At 44.8% G+C, this 22753-nt stretch overlaps 1 protein-coding gene across 2 annotated transcripts in view; it reads left to right on the top strand.

The window, feature by feature from the left end:
- The window catches only part of LOC136626380 (plectin-like), a 181857-nt gene that overhangs the window by 45575 nt on the left and 113529 nt on the right, over positions 1 to 22753 (top strand). For both annotated transcript variants that reach the window (XM_066601376.1, XM_066601375.1), the window contains one exon: positions 17083 to 17146. In XM_066601376.1, the coding sequence (XP_066457473.1) occupies positions 17083 to 17146 (64 nt within the window). The remainder of the gene's footprint in view (positions 1 to 17082; positions 17147 to 22753) is intronic.

The following is a 22753-nucleotide window of genomic DNA, read 5'->3' as shown; positions in this document are numbered from 1 at the left end:
ACCGCAAAGCATCTAACAGAGATAGGACATGTGACCGCAAAGCATCTAACATAGATAGGACATGTGACCGCAAAGCATCTAATAGAGATAGGACATGTGACTGCAAAGCATCTAATAGAGATAGGACATGTGACCGCAAAGCATCTAACAGAGATAGGACATGTGACCGCAGAGCATCTAATAGAGATAGGACATGTGACCACAAAGCATCTAACAGAGATAGGACATGTGACCGCAAAGCATCTAACAGAGATAGGACATGTGACCACAAAGCATCTAACAGAGATAGGACATGTGACCACAAAGCATCTAACAGAGATAGGACATGTGACCGCAAAGCATCTAACAGAGATAGGACATGTGACCGCAAAGCATCTAATAGAGATAGGACATGTGACCGCAAAGCATCTAATAGAGATAGGACATGTGACCGCAAAGCATCTAACAGAGATAGGACATGTGACCGCAAAGCATCTAATAGAGATAGGACATGTGACCGCAAAGCATCTAACAGAGATAGGACATGTGACCGCAAAGCATCTAATAGAGATAGGACATGTGACCACAAAGCATCTAATAGAGATAGGACATGTGACCGCAAAGCATCTAATAGAGATAGGACATGTGACCGCAAAGCATCTAATAGAGATAGGACATGTGACCGCAAAGCATCTAATAGAGATAGGACATGTGACCGCAAAGCATCTAACATAGATAGGACATGTGACCGCAAAGCATCTAATAGAGATAGGACATGTGACCGCAAAGCATCTAACAGAGATAGGACATGTGACCGCAAAGCATCTAACAGAGATAGGACATGTGACCGCAAAGCATCTAATAGAGATAGGACATGTGACCGCAAAGCATCTAATAGAGATAGGACATGTGACCGCAAAGCATCTAATAGAGATAGGACATGTGACCGCAAAGCATCTAACAGAGATAGGACATGTGACCGCAAAGCATCTAATAGAGATAGGACATGTGACCGCAAAGCATCTAATAGAGATAGGACATGTGACCGCAAAGCATCTAATAGAGATAGGACATGTGACCGCAAAGCATCTAACAGAGATAGGACATGTGACCGCAAAGCATCTAATAGAGATAGGACATGTGACCGCAAAGCATCTAATAGAGATAGGACATGTGACCGCAAAGCATCTAATAGAGATAGGACATGTGACCGCAAAGCATCTAACAGAGATAGGACATGTGACCGCAAAGCATCTAATAGAGATAGGACATGTGACCGCAAAGCATCTAATAGATGCTCAATATAACTCATTACTTTTACTCTAACTTTTCCTGGTCAGAATTAGATGACCTCCTATCTTAGTCCTGATCAGATTACTTCATTACTAAGTTATGAGGTCGTCTAATTCTGACCAGAACGAGTTATAGTGATAGTAATGAGGTCATCTGACTAGGACTAGTTGTACTAGTAGTAATGAGGTTATCTAACATCTGACTTGGACTAGTTATACTGATAGTTATCAGGTCCACTGACCAGTGCTAGGTATACTAATAGTATTGACTCTTCTGACTTGGGCAACTTATACAAATGTTAAGGAAATCAGCTGACCAGGACTAGTTATACTGCGAGTATTAAGTTCATCTGACCAGGACTACTTATATTAATAGTAATGAAGTCATCTGACTAGGACTGGTTTAAATAATACTAATGAAATCATATGATCAGGACTAGTTATATTAATAGTAATGAGTGCATCTGAACAGGACTAGTTATACTGACGGTAATCGGGTCATCTGACTTTTAATCACGACTGGTAATACTGACAGTAATGAGATTATCTGATCAGGACTAGTTATACTGATAGTAATAAGGTATCTGACTAGTTATGGTGAAAGTTATGAGGTTATCTGTGCACTGACTAGGACTAGGTATATTGATAGTTATGAGGTCCACTGACCAGTGCTAGTTATACTAATAGTATTGAGGTCATCTGAGTGTGGCGACCTATACTGATAGTATTGAATACATCTGACCAGGACTACCTATATTAATAGTAATGATGTCATCTGGTCAGAAGTAGTTATACTGATAGCAATGATGTCAACTGGCTAGCACTAGTTATACTGAGAGTATGAAGCTCATCTCAGCAGGACAAGTTATACTAAGGGCTCATTCACACGGGCTACAAAATCACGCAGAAGATAAAGAAATCACAGCTATCGCTGCAGAAAATTGCGTGAATGGACGATTTCCCGCTATCAAGTCCCGAGCTTAATTAGCGGTGAAAGTACTGCAGTTCCAGGAGGAGAGAGTTGAAGGCAAGCCCCGGGGCAACCCCCTTCTGCGTGAGGCTTCCCTTCATCTCAGCGGGGCTGGAAGGATATCCCCAGCAGTAGGGAGAGAGGGATTCCCCTGCAGGGGAGACAAAGGAATTCCCCCAGCAGCGCAGATGCCAGGGTTCCCCTTCAGGAGAGAAGAAGGAATTCCCCAGCAGCAGGGAGAGAGGGGGGGTGGGGGACCTGCTGCTGTGGGATTCCTTCTTCTTCCCTGCAGGAGAACCCCTCTCTCCCTGCTATGGGGGAATTCCTTCTCCCCTGTGGGGAATCCTCTCTCTCGCTGTGGGGGAATTACTTCTTCTCCGGACTAGTTATACTGATGGCAATAAGGTAATCTGATGAGGACTAGTTATACTGATAGTGATGAAGTCATCTGACCAGGACTAGTTATACTGATGGCAATAAACTAATCTGACCAGGACTAGTTATACTGATAGTGATTAGGTCATCTGACCAGGACTAGTTATACTGATGGCATTAAGGTAATCTGACGAGGACTAGTTATACTGATAGTGATGAGGTCATCTGACCAGGACTAGTTATACTGATGGCAATAAGGTCATCGGACGAGGACTAGTAATCCTGATAGTAAAGAGGTCATCTGACCAGGACTAGTTATACTGATGACGATAAGGTAATCTGACGAGGACTAGTTCTACTGATAGTGATGAGGTCATCTGACCAGGACTAGTTATACTGATGACATTAAGGTCATCTGACGAGGACTAGTAATCCTGATAGTAAAGAGGTCATCTGACCAGGACTAGATATACTGATGGCGATACGGTAATCTGACGAGGACTAGTTATACTGATAGTGATGAGGTCATCTGACCAGGACTAGTTATACTGATGACAATAAGGTAATCTGACGAGGACTAGTTATACTGATAGTGATGAGGTCATCTGACCAGGACTAGTTATACTGATAGTGATGAGGTCATCTGACCAGGACTAGTTATACTGATGGCAATAAGGTAATCAGACCAGGACTAGTTATACTGATAGTGATGAGGTCATCTAACCATTGAGCAGTTCTAGTAATACTGACAGGACTAGTTATACTGATGACAATAAGGTAATCTGACGAGGACTAGTTATACTGACAGGACTAGTTATTGTGATAGTAATGAGATCATCCAATCACAGATCAGGACTAGTTTTAGGGGCAGTAATCCAGCCATCTGTACGCTAACCTGGCCTGGTAATGCTGACAGTACTGATGCCCTCTGACCGGGATTAGTTGTTAGTGGGGGCCGGGCTTTCTTCTGGGCGTCTTGGAGGAGGTTGAGTAACACAAGTGTTTATGAATGTATCTAGACGCTTGGAGGTTTGAGGAGAACATAATGCAGGGCCTGTACTCCTGGTTACGGCACCCCCCACAGTCTACCATGCAGAGTACACATCATACTCTGTAGTGGTCAGGTTTGGCCACCTGCGGGTGCTCTTGCCCTTTCTTCTGGTGCCGATGACCCAGCTGGGTGAGGGTCTGGGGCCACATCTGGCTGTAGCTTTGGGTCTGGGACCTTGTGACCTGTAATTGCGTGTATCTGTCTTCCTGCACTCTTCTCTGTATGGCACGAGGAGACGTCATGAGGGCTTCGGCACCTGCGCCGTGTGTTACTGACCAGATGAGACATAAACACTCATACGAACAGCGCCCCACGGCTTTGTGTGGATTCACACTGCAACAGCATATGAAGGGACTAGAACATACAGCGAGGCCATAAGAGATGTCCTAATGAAGGAACAGCCAAACGATTAGGAAGATCGGCAGCAGAGTCGCTCAAGTATAAGACACTTTATCTTTACTCCATCCTTAAAATAAAAGGGTTACAGACAGCGACGTTTCAAGCATGCCTGATGAAGACCACAACGCGGCCGAAACGTCGCTGCCTGTAACCCTTTTATTTTAAGGATGGAGTAAAGATGAAGTGTCTTATACTTGAGCGACTCTGCTGCCGATCTTCCTAATCGTTTGGCTGCTTCATATGAGGGGTGAAGTCCTTCCTCGACCGCTTTTGCAGAGGCTACCTCCCCAGATCTGGGTAGAATTCTAAGTGCTGCTGACCCTCCAGCATCTAATGAAGGAACAGATCCCCTCTATATTAATTGATCACTATGAAGTCTACGGGGATCCCATCTTCCCTATATAACCGGTCACTATAGAGTCTATGGGGATCACATCACCCTATATAACCGGTCGCTATGGCATTTATAGCAGTCTCATATTCCCTATATAACTGATCACTATGAAGTCTATGGGGATCACATCTCCCCTATATAACAGGTCGATCAGATCTCCTCTATATTGCCGGTCACTATGGAGTCTTCAGGGATTGGATTTCCCCTATATAAACAGTTATTTTGGAGTCTACAGGGATCGGACTTCTGCTATATAATTGATCACTATGTGGTCTGCAGGGACCAGATCTCCTCTACGTAAGCGATAACTATAGAGACTCTAGGGTTAAGATCTCTTATATACCTTGTCGCTATGGAGTCTACAGGGATCGGATCTCATCTATATTGCCGATCACTATGGAGTCTACAGGGATCGGATCTCGTCTATAATCGGACACTGTGTATTCTGCAGGGATTGCATCTCCCCTGTATAACCAGTCACTATGGAGTCTACAGGGATTTCATCTCCCCTATATAACTGGTCACTATGGCATCTACAGCATTTGGATCCTGTCTATATAACTAGTCATTATAGAATCTACCGGGATTAAATATTCACCGTATAAGCGATCAGTATGAGGTCTACAGTGATCGGATCTCCCTATATAACTGGTCACAATGGAGTGTACAGGGATCTTAGCTTCCCTATATAACTGGTTACTACGGAATCTACAGCAATTGTATCTCCTCTATAAAACTGTTCACTATGGAATCTACAGGGATCTGATTTCCCCTATATAACCGGTCATTATGGAGGCTACAGAGTTCAGATCTCTTATATACCTTGTCGCTATGGAGTCTACAGGGCTTGGGTGCCCCTCATGTAACTGGACATTGTGGATTGGATCTCTTACATATACCCAGTCACTATGGAGTCTAACGGGACCGGATCTTGTGTATATAACCAGTCACTATGGAGTCTACAGGGATTGGATCTCTTACATATACTCAGTCACTATGGAATCTACCAGGACCTGATCTTGTGTATACAACCAGTCACTATGGAGTCTACAGGGATTGGATCTCTTACATATACCCAGTCACTATGGAATCTACCAGGACCGGATCTTGTGTATACAACCAGTCACTATGGAGTCTACCGGGATTGGATCTCTTACATATACCCAGTCACTATGGAGTCTACCGGGACCGGATCTTGTGTATATAACTAGTCACTATGCAGTCTACAGGGATTGGATCTCTTACATATACCCAGTCGCTATGGAGTCTACCGTGAGCGGATCTCTTACATATACCCAGTCACTATGGCGTCTACCGGGACCGGATCTCGTGTATATAACCAGTCACTATGGAGTCTACAGGGATTTTATCTCTTACATATACCCAGTCACTATGGAGTCTACCGGGACCGGATCTTGTGTATATAACTAGTCACTATGCAGTCTACAGGGATTGGATCTCTTACATATACCCAGTCACTATGGCGTCTACCGGGACCGGATCTTGTGTATACAACCAGTCACTATGGAGTCTACAGTGATTTTATCTCTTACATATACCCAGTCACTATGGAGTCTACCGTGACCGGATCTTGTGTATATAACCAGTCACTATGGAGTATACCGGGATTGGATCTCTTACATATACCCAGTCACTATGGAGTCTACCGGGACCGGATCTTGTGTATATAACTAGTCACTATGGAGTCTACAGGGATTGGATCACTTAGATATACCCAGTCACTAAGGAGTCTACCGTGACCGGATCTTGTGTATATAACCAGTCACTATGGAGTCTACAGTGATTGGATCTCTTACATATACCCAGTCACTATGGAATCTACCAGGATCGGATCTTGTGTATACAACCAGTCACTATGGAGTCTACCGGGATTGGATCTCTTACATATACCCAGTCACTATGGAGTCTACCGGGACCGGATCTTGTGTATATAACTAGTCACTATGCAGTCTACAGGGATTGGATCTCTTACATATACCCAGTCGCTATGGAGTCTACCGTGAGCGGATCTCTTACATATACCCAGTCACTATGGCGTCTACCGGGACCGGATCTCGTGTATATAACCAGTCACTATGGAGTCTACAGTGATTTTATCTTTTACATATACCCAGTCACTAAGGAGTCTACAGTGACCGGATCTTGTGTATATAACCAGTCACTATGGAGTCTACAGGGATTGGATCTCTTACATATACCCAGTCACTATGGAGTCTAACGGGACCGGATCTTGTGTATACAACCAGTCACTATGGAGTCTACAGGGATTGGATCTCTTACATATACCCAGTCGTTATGGAGTCTACCGTGAGCGGATCTCTTACATATACCCAGTCGCTATGGAGTCTACCGTGAGCGGATCTCTTACATATACCCAGTCACTATGGAGTCTACCGGGACCGGATCTTGTGTATATAACCAGTCACTATGGAGTCTACAGGGATTGGATCTTTTACATATACCCAGTCACTATGGAGTCTACTGGGACTGGATCTTGTGTATATAACCAGTCACTATGGAGTCTACAGGGATTGGATCTTTTACATATACCCAGTCACTATGGAGTCTACTGGGACCGGATCTTGTGTATATAACCAGTCACTATGGAGTATACTGGGATTGGATCTCTTACATATACCCAGTCACTATGGAGTCTACCGTGACCGTATCTTGTGTATATAATCAGTCACAATGGAGTATACCGGGATTGGATCTCTTACATATACCCAGTCGCTATGGAGTCTACAGTGACCGGATCTTGTGTATACAACCAGTCACTATGGAGTCTACAGGGATTGGATCTCTTACATATACCCAGTCACTATGGAGTCTACAGTGACCGGATCTTGTGTATACAACCAGTCACTATGCAGTCTACAGGGATTGGATCTCTTACATATACCCAGTCGCTATGGAGTCTACCGTGAGCGGATCTCTTACATATACCCAGTCACTATGGAGTCTACCGGGACCGGATCTCGTGTATATAACCAGTCACTATGGAGTATACCGGGATTGGATCTCTTACATATACTCAGTCACTATGGAGTCTACCGTGACCGGATCTTGTGTATATAACCAGTCACTATGGAGTCTACAGGGATTGGATCACTTAGATATACCCAGTCACTATGGAGTATACCGGGATTGGATCTCTTACATATACCCAGTCACTATGGAGTCTACCGTGACCGAAACGCGTTGTGTATTATATATTATTTTATTTTATTTTATTAAAATCGTGGAACCTGTTCATCATTGTTGATCGGTGCCATTTCTGATACGCCTATTTGGATTAGGAGGCGCCTACCCTAAAGGCGCCTCCTGGAAGTAAGTGACATAACTTCAGTACATTCCATTTTCATTTATTCTACGGTGTGAGCGCTGAGGTTTTTTTCTCTTTTATTTCATTTGTGACCGGATCTTGTGTATATAACCAGTCACTATGGAGTCTACAGTGATTTCATCTCTTACATATACCCAGTCACTATGGAGTCTACCGTGACCGGATCTTGTGTATATAACCAGTCTCTATGGAGTCTACAGTGATTGGATATCTTACATATACCCAGTCACTATAGAGTCTACCGTGACCGGATCTCGTGTATAGAACCAGTCACTATGGAGTATACTGGGATTGGATCTCTTACATATACCCAGTCACTATGGAGTCTACCGTGACCGGATCTTGTGTATATAATCAGTCACAATGGAGTATACCGGGATTGGATCTCTTACATATACCCAGTCACTATGGAGTCTACCGTGACCGGATCTTGTGTATATAACCAGTCACTATGGAATATACTGGGATTGGATCTCTTACATATACCCAGTCATTATGGAGTCTACCGTGACCGGATCTTGTGTATATAATCAGTCACAATGGAGTATACCGGGATTGGATCTCTTACATATACCCAGTCACTATGGAGTCTACCGTGACCGGATCTTGTGTATAGAACCAGTCACTATGGAATATACCGGGATTGGATCTCTTACATATACCCAGTCACTATGGAGTCTACTGTGACCGGATCTTGTGTATATAACCAGTCACTATGGAGTCTACAGGGATTGGATCTCTTACATATACCCAGTCACTATGGAGTCTACCGGGACCGGATCTTGTGTATACAACCAGTCACAATGGAGTATACCGGGATTGGATCTCTTACATATACCCGGTCAGTATCTGCGTAGATTGCGCCCCATCTTTATACTGACCTTTGGTGGACTCCCCATCCTCGCTTGTACACGGTACCCTCTTATGTGATTGGTAAGGCCACTCTGGAGGGCAGTGATGGCACCATGTCCAGGCGGTCCACCACATCTCCAGCCCACACACATGGTGGCGATACCACTTGGCGGAGTCTGATGAGGCTCTTGTTTGTTTTCCAGCCCTGGATGTGACACGGACTGACAGACGGCTCAGTAATGTGATTATCTGAGTATATAAATATCATCACCTGTTTATTTTATCTTCTGTCTTCCGCGAATTCATCCGTCCAGATGCGGAGGCGCGGGGCGCCGTATAGCCATTGACACTTTTCTCACAGGGATGGCGGCATCATTTAGTTCAGTACTATTCTACTCACTGTGGTGGTAGCGAAAGACGGCCGGCTGCTGGAGTCGGCGGTGAATATCCTCAGAAAGCCCCCACTGTATGTTCAGCTGGTACAACTATGAGGAATGTTACATTACGGCACTGAATAATGAAGAAAAGCCGTCTGCACCGTCCCCGATGTTCACAACCCCGTGTGGGACAGACGGCCGACGGCTCTACTGTTATGGCGCAATGCTGTCCCGGGAGATCACGCTTCATGATCAGAGGTGATAGTGCAGCGTCACATAGGGAGACCCCGGACACCTGACATACGTGGGAAGTCTGGAGGGTATAGTGTTGGCTTGTCACGGCGGCACTTACCAGGCTCCTTCCCGGAGGGACACATGCAGCCAAGACCAGATTATCACTGCAGGCCACCGGGGACACCCCTAGAATAGGGAGATGCCTACTAAACAGGATAATAGGAGTTGTAGTTGTCACGGGTGACGCCACCGTTCCTTCACACACCGGTATGACCCTCGGCGGAGAATAAATGCAGCCACAAACAATTCACGGGTCTCTAGGAACGGTTAGACCCCAGCATAAATTTTACTTGGAAAAACTTTAAACAGGTAATACAATGCAGTTCAATTAAAGTCTTTACAATACAGGCAAGACAGAGGATCTGAGGTCAGAGAGGAAAGTTTAGGATGACGCCAGTCCTGCAGTCCATTTTATCTGCCAGGAACCGCTCCTGGTGTGGAACACTCCAGAGGAGGAAGGGGGTAGGGTCACTCCACAGACACTCTGACAGAAATTATTATCTTGTAGTACCTACATCCAGCCTTGGAGACACGTGAGTGTGACAATTAAAGGGTGTACCTCTATGCGGTGATCCAGGCTCAGGATGGCCACGTAGGAAAACTTGAGGATTGATTAGTACCTCTGCACTGGCCTTGAGCAGAAGAGGTTGCTTACAATGTTCTCTCTTACTCTGTGGGGGCTCACTCCATTACCATCCAGACTCATGCAACACAGGAAATTTCTCCTCTTCTTCCATCTTCACCACAAGGATACTGAAGATGCCTCCATGTCCCTCTGTGTTAGGTGGAACTCAGATAGCAGACAAGAAGGAAGGCCTGCTACTCCAGAAGATGGAGCTCCTTTTCCTGCTCTCAATCACTCCTATGTATACCTTCTCACACACCACATGACAGGACAGACTGATACATTTACATGCAAGTTTTGGATTTTATTAAAAGTTAACCTCTCAAGCGCCGCGACAGTGCAACACACACACTGGGTATGACAGGACAAGCTTTGCACAGTGCATCTACATAGGACAAAACATGTATGACATTTATGGAGGGGACAAGGATGGTGTACTGGGTCACTATAATAGCCTGTGGTGTGTGCATTGAGTAGGACACGCTGGCTCCTGGCATGTCACATGAGAACATACAATACATCATAGCATTGGGCCACAGGTGTGCAACATCTTAGGAGGAGGCCAGAGATGTTTGAAGGAGAATGACTAAGGTGTGTGATGTCACAGGTGGAGGCTCAAGGTATGTTAGGTTGTAGGTGGAGGCCAGAGGTGTGCTACATCGTAGGAGGAGACTGGTGGTGTGTAAGGTCAGAGGAGGAGGCCAGAGGGATGTGACATCATAGGAGGAAACTAGGAGTGTGTAAGGTGATAGGAGGAAGTTTGAGGTGTGCTTCATTGTAGGTGGAGGTCAGAGGTGTGTAAGGTCATAGGAAGAGGTCAACGGTGTGCAACATGATAGGAGGAGGCTTGAGGTCTGTAAGGTTGTAGGTGGAGGCCATAGGTGTTCGAAGTGGTAATAGGAGACCTGAGTTGTGTGACATCATAGGTGGAGGCCAAAGGTGTGTGATGTCATAAGAGACGCTATGCAATCTCCCGTGCAAACCACTTGTAGCTGTCCATGGCGACCTCCAGGATGTGTGTGTATTGACGATGTCTCCTCCCATCAAGGTGTTCTAATATAGGGTGGTTTCCACGTCTCCGGCTGCAGGCAGGAGGAGAACCTCCATTCTTTATACTGCAGGCTGCAGATATTTTATGTTAGAGATTGTTCCACCACGGAATCTGTCTGATAAACCGCGGCAGAAATTCGCAGTTATTTTACCGCGGTTTGTGTATCGAATCCGCCCGTGGATTTCGCCTTGTTGATGGGCCAAATCACACGAATCCACATGAAAAAGTCACATGTCTCGTCTGTATGCAGATCCATATGGGGGCAGGGCAGAAATGTTGACAGGACTAAATCTGCGTGTGGCTCGCGGCAGAATAACCGTAGGTTTCCGCTGCCGTTTTACAAGTGGAATCCGTGGTATGAACATACTCGTAGGATGTTTTCACGCGCGCCAGATTTTGTTGCAGATCCGCAACAGAATTTAACCCTTTTCAATTAACAGGATGAAGTCTGCTTTGGGTCCGCATCAAAATCCACATCCTGATCTGCGCCAATTCCGTTACGCGATTACGTGTTTTTATCCATATCGTTCTTCTTTTTGATTGTAGCCCTAAGAGAGCAAGGTAGCTGCGGTCGCTGTGGTGGCGTGGAGTCCCGGCACATGCACTGACCACGCTACAGTTGTGTTACATGTGAGGGCTGGGGAGCTGACCTCTCATTAGAGGGGTCCGGAGAGGTGACCTCTCATTAGGGGGGCCCTAGGGAGACCCTTACTCAGGAGATGATTGAGCCAGTGGTGTGCGGCTGCAGGTGGCGGCTGCTCCTCGCTCCTCGCTCCCTCCTGGCCGCACACTTTTATCTTTCCTTCCATAAGTGACGAGCGCTGATTACTTGTTTGGGCTGAGGGGAAAGTTCAAAGACTTCAAGATCTCCCATCGCCACATGAAAGGTGAGAAGTTGTGCGCCGGGCGCTGAGTTACCCGTAATGTGTTAGTGACCGGCAGACGCGGCGCAATTCTTATTTTTCTAAGTATTACATTTATCATTATAGTCACTATTATAATATATCCGCACGCCTCTTGTTATTACCCCCATCTTTATACTCACTATATATATTACATATCCGCACGCCTCTTGTTATTACCCAGCAATATTATTATTACCCCCATCTTTATACTCACTCTATATAATATATCCGCACGCCTCTTGTTATTACCCAGCAATATTATTATTACCCCCATCTTTATACTCACTCTATATAATATATCCGCACGCCTCTTGTTATTACCCCCATCTTTATACTCACTATATATTATATATCCGCACGCCTCTTGTTATTACCACCATCTTTATACTCACTACTTATATTATATCAGTACTTCTGTTATTATTACCCAGCAGTATTATTATTACCCTCATCTTTACACTCACTATGTATATATTATATCTGCACGCCTCTTGTTATTACCCACCACTATTATTATTACCACCATCTTTATACTCACTATATATTATATATCCGCACGCCTCTTGTTATTACCCACCAGTATTATTGCCACCATCTTTATACTCACTATATATTATATATCTGCATGCCTCCTGTTATTACCACCATCTTTACACTCACTATATATATTATACATCTGCACGCCTCTTGTTATTACCCAGCAGTATTATTATTGCCCCATCTTTACACTCACTATATATATATATATATATATATATATATATATATTATATCCGCACGCCTCTTGTTATTACCCACCAGTATTATTACCACCATCTTTATACTCACTATATATTATATATCTGCACGCCTCCTGTTATTACCACCATCTTTACACTCACTATATATATATATATATATATATATATATCCGCGTGCCTCTTGTTATTACCACCCTCTTTATACTCACTACTTATATCAGTACTCCTGCTATTATTACCCACCAGTATCGTTCGCACCGTTATTATACTCCCCTTATAATTCCCAGGATTAGTTTATTTTTCTCCTAATTATTCACCATACTTTCTGGGTAATATTGGCGGAGCGTTTCCTGTTATAATCTGTCAGTATTTCTATTCTTCGTATATCTTCTGACTATTAATGTGATGTTGGATAAGAAGTGTTATTATTGCGTATTATGACTGTATTGACCGTGTCATTCTTATAATCACTGCTGTTTATCCGTTGTCGCTATGATGCAGCCGCAGAGCGATATTATTACTAGTTATCTGTATTAGTATTTGGGATCGGTATTGATGAAGCAATGTAATATTATGACTAATCTCCTGAAGGATTATTACCTCGGGGTGATCTACATGATTATCGTTATTATTGTCACCTTTACAATTAGTGTCCCTATTAGCAGTAGTAATATCCTATGATACATATCTGATGTATGTCTAGGATTTGTATATACACCTATTGTGTATCTCTATACATGTTATATCCCTGTACATTATATACACAGCATAGATACAGATTATTATATACACTCCGTAGACACATTCTATACATATTATATCCATACACATTATACACACTTCATGATGCATATTATATCCACATATATTATAATAGTTATATAATCCTCTACATTATATACATATCCAATCCCTGTAGTTTATGCACATGGTAAATTCCTGTGCATTATATACACACTATAGATACAGATTATATTTATCCACGTATACTATATACACTTTATAGACATGTTCTATACACAATATCTCCATACACATTATATGCACTTCATAGATATATTATATACATATTATACCCCTATACATTTTATACATATTTAATCACTACACATTATTTACATATTATATTGATACATATTATATCTCTCTATACATTATATACATGTTTTATCCTTGCACGTTATATAATGTATAGAAATATAATATGTACACATTTTATATATATTATATTCCTGTATGTTATATACACATCATATATACATAATACATTACATAATTATAATATTCTTATACATTATACACACCTTCTCAATATGTATTCCTATTATATACATATCAAAAACATATATACATATATTCATGTGCATTATAATCCTATTACATTATATACATATTACATCCATATACATTATACACATTTTATGTCCCGTCCTATTATATACTTTATGTTATATACATATTCTATTCTTAAACATTATATAAATACCATGTTTCTATACACTGTAAACATATTACATCCGCATGCATATTATATTCTTGTACGATATATAAAAACGTTTCTCTAAATTATACATATTACATTTCTATATTACATACATATGATATCCCTATACATTATTTACACATTATATACATGTTATATTCCTATACATTATATAATTACTATGTTCCTATATATTATATACATATGATATCCCTGTATATTGCATACTTATTATATGCCCATGCTTTATACACATATTATATTCCTAAACATTATATACATATTATATGTACATGCTTTATACACATATGATATCACTATACATCATTTACAGATAATATCCCTATACATTATATGAATATGATGTATACACATTATATCTATATTTATCCCCATACATTATGGACATATTATATTATTATACATTATTTACACATTTTAGACACACAAATGTATACATGTAACCCCATATGCTGTAAACATACTTATTACATTATAGGCATATCTCTGTGCATTATATACATGTTATATTCCTATGTAATATGTACACATTACAGACAGCTTATAGGCATATTAAATCCCTTCACATTATATATGATAAACATTACATATAAGTATATTGGGGCTTATTTAGTAATACTCTCTAGGAGTTGAACAGTGCAGACTTAGCCCGGACAGGCTTACAACGCGCCGGGTTTATCACACGAGCCTCATTGAATGATAAATCTGTCAGATTGTGTCTAGTAAACCGTCTCGTCTAGTTTAGAGCGCCTGTTACCGGAGTTGGCTTAGTTTACGCCAACGAATGTGACAAAATTTTGGCACAATTTGTGGCAATTTAGCGCAGTTTTTTGCCCAGTTTAGGCCACGCCCCTCTTTTGGACAAATCAGAAAAAGTCTTCGAAAATGTCTAAAACACGTAATGTGGTGCAAAGTGTGTAAAACAGTCTGATGTAATCTGCGCCAGAAAACTAACATTTTAAATAGTTAATAAGTCGCATTATATCTATGATGTGTAGAGTATATAACGTACTTATATCGCTATGCATCATATATACATTATATCCCAGTACATTGTATATGTGATGTATATGACGATACATAGGATATAGTTGGCGTCATATGTATTATATATGTGAGAAGACGTGACGACATATATATACGTGTGTGTGTGTTATATTATATTGGATACGGGGTGAGCTGGAAAACTGCCCTTGATTGACAACATATATAGAATGAAATCCAAGACTGGTCTGTGTTCAGCCTGTATGTGTTATGTTATATATGACATTATATATGTGATGTTATATGTGGCGAGATCCTATATATGTGTGTGTGATGTTATATTTGATTTCATATGCAATACAGTATATGTGACATGAGATACGTGACAATATAAATGATATTTGGTGTTATATGTGTTATGCTGTATGTGATATTATATATGTGATATGATGTTATATGACACAAGATAAGTATTTGTGATATATTTGATATTATGTATGTGTGATACGGTAGTATGATGCAAATTCATATATGTCTTATCAAGATCAACCAAGGGATGCAAGAGGAAGTGGTGGAGGCAAACTCTGAAACACTGTTTCCCCCCCATTAAACACAAGCCAATCTGCACCCCCCAAAATTCCCTCCTGATCCCTCGTGGCGATCAGACCGGATCAACTTATAGAACAAGTCTAGATCTTTCTGTAATATATGTGGCCTATACGGGCCGGACCCAGCGCTGCGTCACTACTGGGGTCCGATATTGAGATAACGATAGCGTACTTGAATAGGATGGCGTGGTTGCGCTATGTGATGGTTTGGTGCACGGGCTCCTGGGGGCCCCAGAACATGGATTTCAATTTTGTCTTGTGGCCTCTGTAAGCAAGCGAGAGTAAAACCCAATTGCAAAGTTGAGGAGTAGCGTGAGGAGCGGAAATCCGCTTCCCGTGTCTCTGAGTCCTGTGTCTCTTACAGGGACCACAACACAAAATTGAAATCCATGTTTTGGGACCCCCAGGGGTCCGTGCGTTGTACCTTCACATATTGCATCCCATTCACGTATGCTATTGTTATTTCATATAGGACATCAGTAGAGAGATATCGCGCTGCATCCGGCTTTATCACTACACCCTGTATAGGTGATGTTACATGTAATGTTGTATGTGCGGTGTGATTAGTGAGGTTATATACATGATGGATATGGTTATACATGTGATGTTGTATGTGCGGTGTGATTAGTGAGGTTATATACATGATGGATATGGTTATACATGTGATGTTGTATGCGGCGTTATATATTCATTATAAACATGATATTATTTGTGATATTATATATGTGATGTCATTAGTGATCTTGTAGGTGACGTTATACATACGATATGTATGTGTGATATACAGTATAGCTGACATTAGATATGTGAGATTATACCCAGAGACGTAACTTAAAGCTGTTGGCGCCAAAGCAAAATCTGTAAGGTCTCATTCGCATGGGCATATTGGGGTGTAATACACAGTGTTGAAGCCCCATTGTTTGCAGCATGTCCGATTGTGGTCTGTATTATAGAAATAGGCCATTAAAATCAATGGGGGCGCGTAATACGCAGTGAATATGCATGATACAGGCGTATTTACACATGACATCAAGGGGGCCTTCTTGCGTTTTCTTTGCGCTTGTGAAAAACACAATAAACGTGCGCACAAAAAAACGCACTACGTAGAAAATATTCACTGCGGCTGTGTATGAGTAGAACGCCGCATCCCTGATACTGGTGTCCTCCTACGAGGAAGAGACGTTACAGGCCCCCTAGAAGCTCCGTGGCCCGGCCGCGTCCTCAGCTCCCCCTATGGTTACACCAGTGACAGCCGTCTGTGTTGGGACTTCGCTTTATTTCATGATTTCATCTCTTTCTGTTCTGAACCCCTCAGATCTCATCCGGGACACAAGATCTGGAAGGCATAGAGTCCGGGCCCCTCGGAGCGGCGCTCACAGGTAACCTTATATCAGTGCGCCGGTCAGCACCTGACCCCCTCGCTGCCAGTGGCAGGTGTCAATCTCCGGCTCACACCCTTCCCCCGCAGAATAATAGTCGGCTGTGGGAAAGCCCTGGGGATCCCATCAAGTCTCCAAATTGCTCGGCTTGTCAGGTATCAAAGCGACGGCGTCTTCAGCTGCGAAACTGGAACCAAAATAAACGCTCAGAGCAAAAAATGACAAGTGATGGATTAAACACGGTTCCAGCGCGTCCTCTCCGACCGGGAAATGGCGCACTAGTCGGGACGGGGGGAGGGGACCCTGACCGTGACGCACTTGGCCACCATGTCTGAGACTAAAAGTCTTGTCAGATCAGCGCAGCCCCTAGGCGCCGTTTATCTACTGTCTGCGATCCTGCATCCTCCCTGTCATGTGACCTTAGGCCCACAACTGCGCCCGCTACGCACACGGGGTGCTGCACCTCCACATCTCAGGTCCTCGGCGCGGAGGCTACCAGTTTAGTCCCCATTTGTCAGAAAATCAGCGACTCTTGGAGCAAACAAACAGTTTTACTTTACGTCTGGGAACCCTGTGAAAAAAGCGAAGAGTTTGTAGGAAGTCTCTGCATGGATAATAAATACCACCGCCCACTGAGCGCCAAAAACACGGCAGAAGCAGAACCAGGGCATGGGGGGGTGGGGGGGTGTCTCTGCACGGATAATAAATACCACCGCCCACTGAGCGCCAAAAACACGGCAGAAGCAGAACCAGGGCATGGGGGGGGGGGTCTCTGCATGGATAATAAATACCACCGCCCACTGAGCGCCGAAAACACGGCAGAAGCAGAACCAGGGCATGGGAGGGTCTCTGCACGGATGATAAATACCACCGCCAACTGAGCGCCGAAAACATGGCACAAGCTGAACCAGGGTGTGGGGAGGTCTCTGCACGGATGATAAATGCCACCGCCCCTCAATGAGTGCCGAAAACATGGCAGAAGCAGAACCAGGGTGTGGGGAGGTCTCTGCACGGATGATAAATACCACCGCCCCCCAGTGAGCGCCGAAAACATGGCAGAAGCAGAACCAGGGTGTGTGTGTGTGGGGGGGGGGGGGTCTCTGCACGGATGATAAATACCACCGCCCCCCAGTGAGCGCCGAAAACATGGCAGAAGCAGAACCAGGGTGTGGGGAGGTCTCTGCACGGATGATAAATACCACCGCCCCCCAGTGAGCGCCGAAAATATGGCAGATGCAGAACCAGGGTGTGTGTGTGTGTGGGGGGGGGGTCTCTGCATGGATAATAAATACCATCGCCCCCCCAGTGAGAGGCGAAAATATGGCAGAAGCAGAACCAGAGCATGGGGGGTCTGTGTAGGGATAATAAATACCACCGCCCACTGAGCGCCGAAAACATGGCAGAGGCAGAACCAGGGTGTGGGGGTCTCTGCACGGATAATAAATACCACCGCCCATTCAGCACCGAAAACACGGCAGAAGCAGAACCAGGCTGTGGGAGGGTCTCTGCACGGATAATAAATACCACCGCCCACTGAGCGCCGAAAACATGGCAGAAGCAGAACCAGGCTGTGGGGGGGGGGTCTCTGCATGGATAATTAATACCACCGCCCACTGAGCGCCAAAACATGGCAGAAGCAGAACCAGGCTGTGGGGGGGTCTCTGCCCGGATAATAAATACCGTCGCCAGCTCTGCACTCTGATATGGGGGGGTTTTACACATGAATGATAAATACCGCCACAGGCTCTGCGGCAGAAGTGGCGAGTGGGATCCTCTGCCAAGATGGGGTTAATTCTCAGGGCCGGCTGCCCCCACATCTGGTGGGCTGGGGGAGGGGCGGGGGTAACACGGATTCACCTGCCTTCTCCTCAGGCTCCTGGTGAAAATTCCAGGAAATGAGTAATCAGCCGCACTTAACCCCTCGGCTTCTCAGCTCTGAAGGAAGAAAGCGATTAATTCAGTGCTCAAGTCCTCATCCTGCGCAGGGTCTCCGGGGAGCGAAGCCTTCTGCGGGAGAGGCCGAATGCCTATGTGGAGTGTGAGCTCAGTGGACAAGTGGCTCCGCTCACAGCCCGCTTACCCCGGCTAATCTGCCATACAGATTGATAATATAATAAATGGACAAAATGATGGCGGCGATTACTTGTGTCTACGGAAAAACTGTCATGATTGGCGACGGCGCCATCTGTTAATGTAAACGCTACTTGTAGCAACATCAAACTGAGCGATCGCCATGATGCTGCCGGACGCCATCGGATTCTTGAAGCCATTATTGTGGAAATGTCATATGATGGAGGCCGCTACATACCACCATCCCATCAGCTGTGATGTCATCGCTGCTTGTCTCTACACGCACAGTAATGGGCGGGTCCGCTGGATGGGGATCTGTTGATGTAAGACAGTATTAGTACTGAGATGAGGATGCGTTGATGCCGTGATAATATTGCGGTGATGTCATATAATGGTGGCTAATTTCTACTGTTACCGCCATCCGATCAGCTGTGATGTCATCGCTGCTGGTCTCTACACGCACAGTGATGGGCGGATCTGGTAATGTCGCTGGATGCGGATCTGTTGAAGGCAGACAGTTCTGGTCCTGAGAGGAGGATTGGTTGCCGGCGTGATAATACTGCGATGATGTCATATGATAGCTGTGATGTCATCGCTGTTAGTCTCTACATGCGCGGTAACAGGCGGATCCGGTGATGTCACTGGATGGGGATCCATTAAAGTCAGACAGTTCTGGTCCTGAAAGGAGGGTGCATTGCCGGCATAATATTGCGGTGATGTCATACAATAGCTGTGATGTCATCGCTGCTAGTCTCTACACGCACAGTAACGGGCGGATCTGGTAATGCCGCTGGATGGGGATCTGTTGATGTAAGACAGTATTAGTACTGAGATGAGGATGCGTTGCCGGCGTGATAATATTGCGGTAATGTCATATGATGGAGGATGATTCGTACTACTACCGCCATCCGATCAGCTGTGATGTAATCGCTGCTAGTCTCTACACGCACAGTAACGGGCGGATCCGGTAATGCTGCTGGATGGGGATCCGTTGAAGTCAGGCAGTTCTGGTCCTGAGAGGAGGGTGCATTACCAGCATGATAATACTGCGGTGATGTCATGCGATGGCTGTGATGTCATCGCTGCTAGTCTCTACACGCACAGTAACGGGCGGATCCGGTAATGCTGCTGGATGGGGATCCGTTGAAGTCCTGAGAGGGGGATGCGTTGCCGCCGTCATCATATTTTACAAGATTCAGGTCAGAGATTAATCATCACATCCCGCGTTTACAGTAGGGGTCAGAGGTCAGCGCGAGCAGCAGTGGGGGTCATCGCGCTCATCTCCTCGGCTGTTTGTTCTCCGCAGAACACGGATTGAGCCGCGTTCCCTGCGGAGGATGTTGCCGGATGGACTCTGTCTGATAACATATGAAACAAGCGCTGGTCCTCACCTTACACCATTGAAGGGAGGGCACTCTGGTTTGGGAGCGTCTCCGGGGACGCCCAGAAGAAGGTAACCACGTTCTGCGCAGCACTCAATAATTGACTCATTTCTGGGACTTAATAGCGGCTGTAATAAGATGTAAACAGTGCCTAGCGCCGCACTATACAAGTCGGTACCCTGGGAGCTGCCAATATATGCAGCGCACCTCGTGCCGGCGCCCCGGGAGCCGGCCTGACATTTGGAGATGGATATTGTGGATCAGAGATGTTTACTCTGCTGCCGCTCACCACCGCTTTCTATTACTCTGACTCTAGACTGCTGGTCGGCGATGGAGGAGCAGCAGCGTCAGCAAATTCACCTCCCCGCAGCAGCAGCAGCACCGAGCCAGGGAGGCAAAGACCGGACATTGGAGGCAGCCGGGGGTTCACCAGAGCAAAGGGGACATCACTCGTATCACACACCCCTCTCGTCATCTTATGGTCCGTAGTCTCGTCATCTTATGGTCCGTAGTCTCGTCATCTTATGGTCCGTAGTCTCGTCATCTTATGGTCCGTAGTCTCGTCATCTTATGGTCCGCAGTCTCGTCATCTTATGGTCCGCAGTCTCGTCATCTTATGGTCCGCAGTCTCGTCATCTTATAGTCATCACTGTCATCTTATAGTCCGCAGTCTCGTCATCTTATGGTCCGCAGTCTCGTCATCTTATAGTCCGCAGTCTCGTCATCTTATGGTCCGTAGTCTCGTCATCTTATAGTCATCACTGTCCTCTTATGGTCCGCAGTCTCGTCCTCTTATAGTCCGCAGTCTCGTCCTCTTATAGTCCGCAGTCTCGTCCTCTTATAGTCCGCAGTCTCGTCCTCTTATAGTCCGCAGTCTCGTCCTCTTATAGTCCGCAGTCTCGTCCTCTTATAGTCCGCAGTCTCGTCCTCTTATAGTCCGCAGTCTCGTCCTCTTATAGTCCGCAGTCTCGTCCTCTTATAGTCCGCAGTCTCGTCCTCTTATAGTCCGCAGTCTCGTCCTCTTATAGTCCGCAGTCTCGTCCTCTTATAGTCCGCAGTCTCGTCCTCTTATAGTCCGCAGTCTCGTCCTCTTATAGTCCGCAGTCTCGTCCTCTTATAGTCCGCAGTCTCGTCCTCTTATAGTCATCACTGTCATCTCAAAGCCTGCACTCTCAGGGTCTTATAAGCCATCCTTCTATCGAGCTCATTGTTTTGCTGCCCTGTTTGTACAGCAGGTGATGATACATAAATGAGATTTCGCACGTAGGAGTCGCAGCACGCTCCCTCCTTGCACTTTCTGATTTCTGTTGCTCTCTCCCTGCTCTTCTTGCCTACTGTTGCTCTCTCCCTGCTCTTCCTACTACTCTTTTGCATGCTCTTCCTACTTTCTAGTGCGCTCTCCCAGCTCTCCTGCTTTCTGATACTCTCCCTTCTCTTCCTGCTTTCTGATGCTTTTTCACACTCCGTCCCTGCTCATCCTGCTTTCTGGTACTCTCTTGTGCTCTTTCCCTTCTTTCTGCTGCTTTCTTGCGTGCTCTCCCTTCTCTTCCTGCTTTGAGATGCTTTCTGACACTCTCTCCCTGCTTTCTGTTGCTTTATTGCTCCCTTGTGCTTTCTGACTGCTCTTTTTGCTTTCTGTTACTCTCTCCTTGCTCCTCTTCCTGCTTTTGGTTGATCCCTCACTCTCTTTTCCTGCCTTTTGTTCATCTCTCACACTCTGTCCCTGCTCTCCCCGTTTTCTGTTGCTCTCTCACACTCTCACTTTGCTGTTTCAGTCGCTCTTGCACTTTCTCCCTGTTTTCTGTTGCTCTCTTGCGATCCCTGCCTGCTCTTCCTGCTTTGAGTTACTCTCTCCCTGCTCTTCCTGTTTTCTGTTACTTTCTCCCTGCTCATCCTGCTTTCTGTTGCTCTCTCACACTCTCTCCCTGCTTTTTGTTCATCTCTCACACTCTGTTCCTGCTTTCTGTTGCTCTCTTGAACTCTTTCCCTACTCTGGTAGCTTTATTTGACTCTAATGTGCTCTTTCTGTTTGTTCTTTTTGTGGCTGCCTTACTCTGCTTGCTTCTCTTGCTCTCACGCTCTCTCCATGGCCTTCCTACTTTCTGTTGCTTTTTGACACAGTTTCCTACTTTTCCTTCTCTTTGTTGCTTTCCTG

Source organism: Eleutherodactylus coqui, chromosome 4 (assembly GCF_035609145.1).
Source record: "Eleutherodactylus coqui strain aEleCoq1 chromosome 4, aEleCoq1.hap1, whole genome shotgun sequence".
In the NCBI taxonomy this organism is placed as follows: Eukaryota; Metazoa; Chordata; class Amphibia; order Anura; family Eleutherodactylidae; genus Eleutherodactylus; species Eleutherodactylus coqui.
This window is presented reverse-complemented; position numbering and strand designations above follow the sequence as displayed.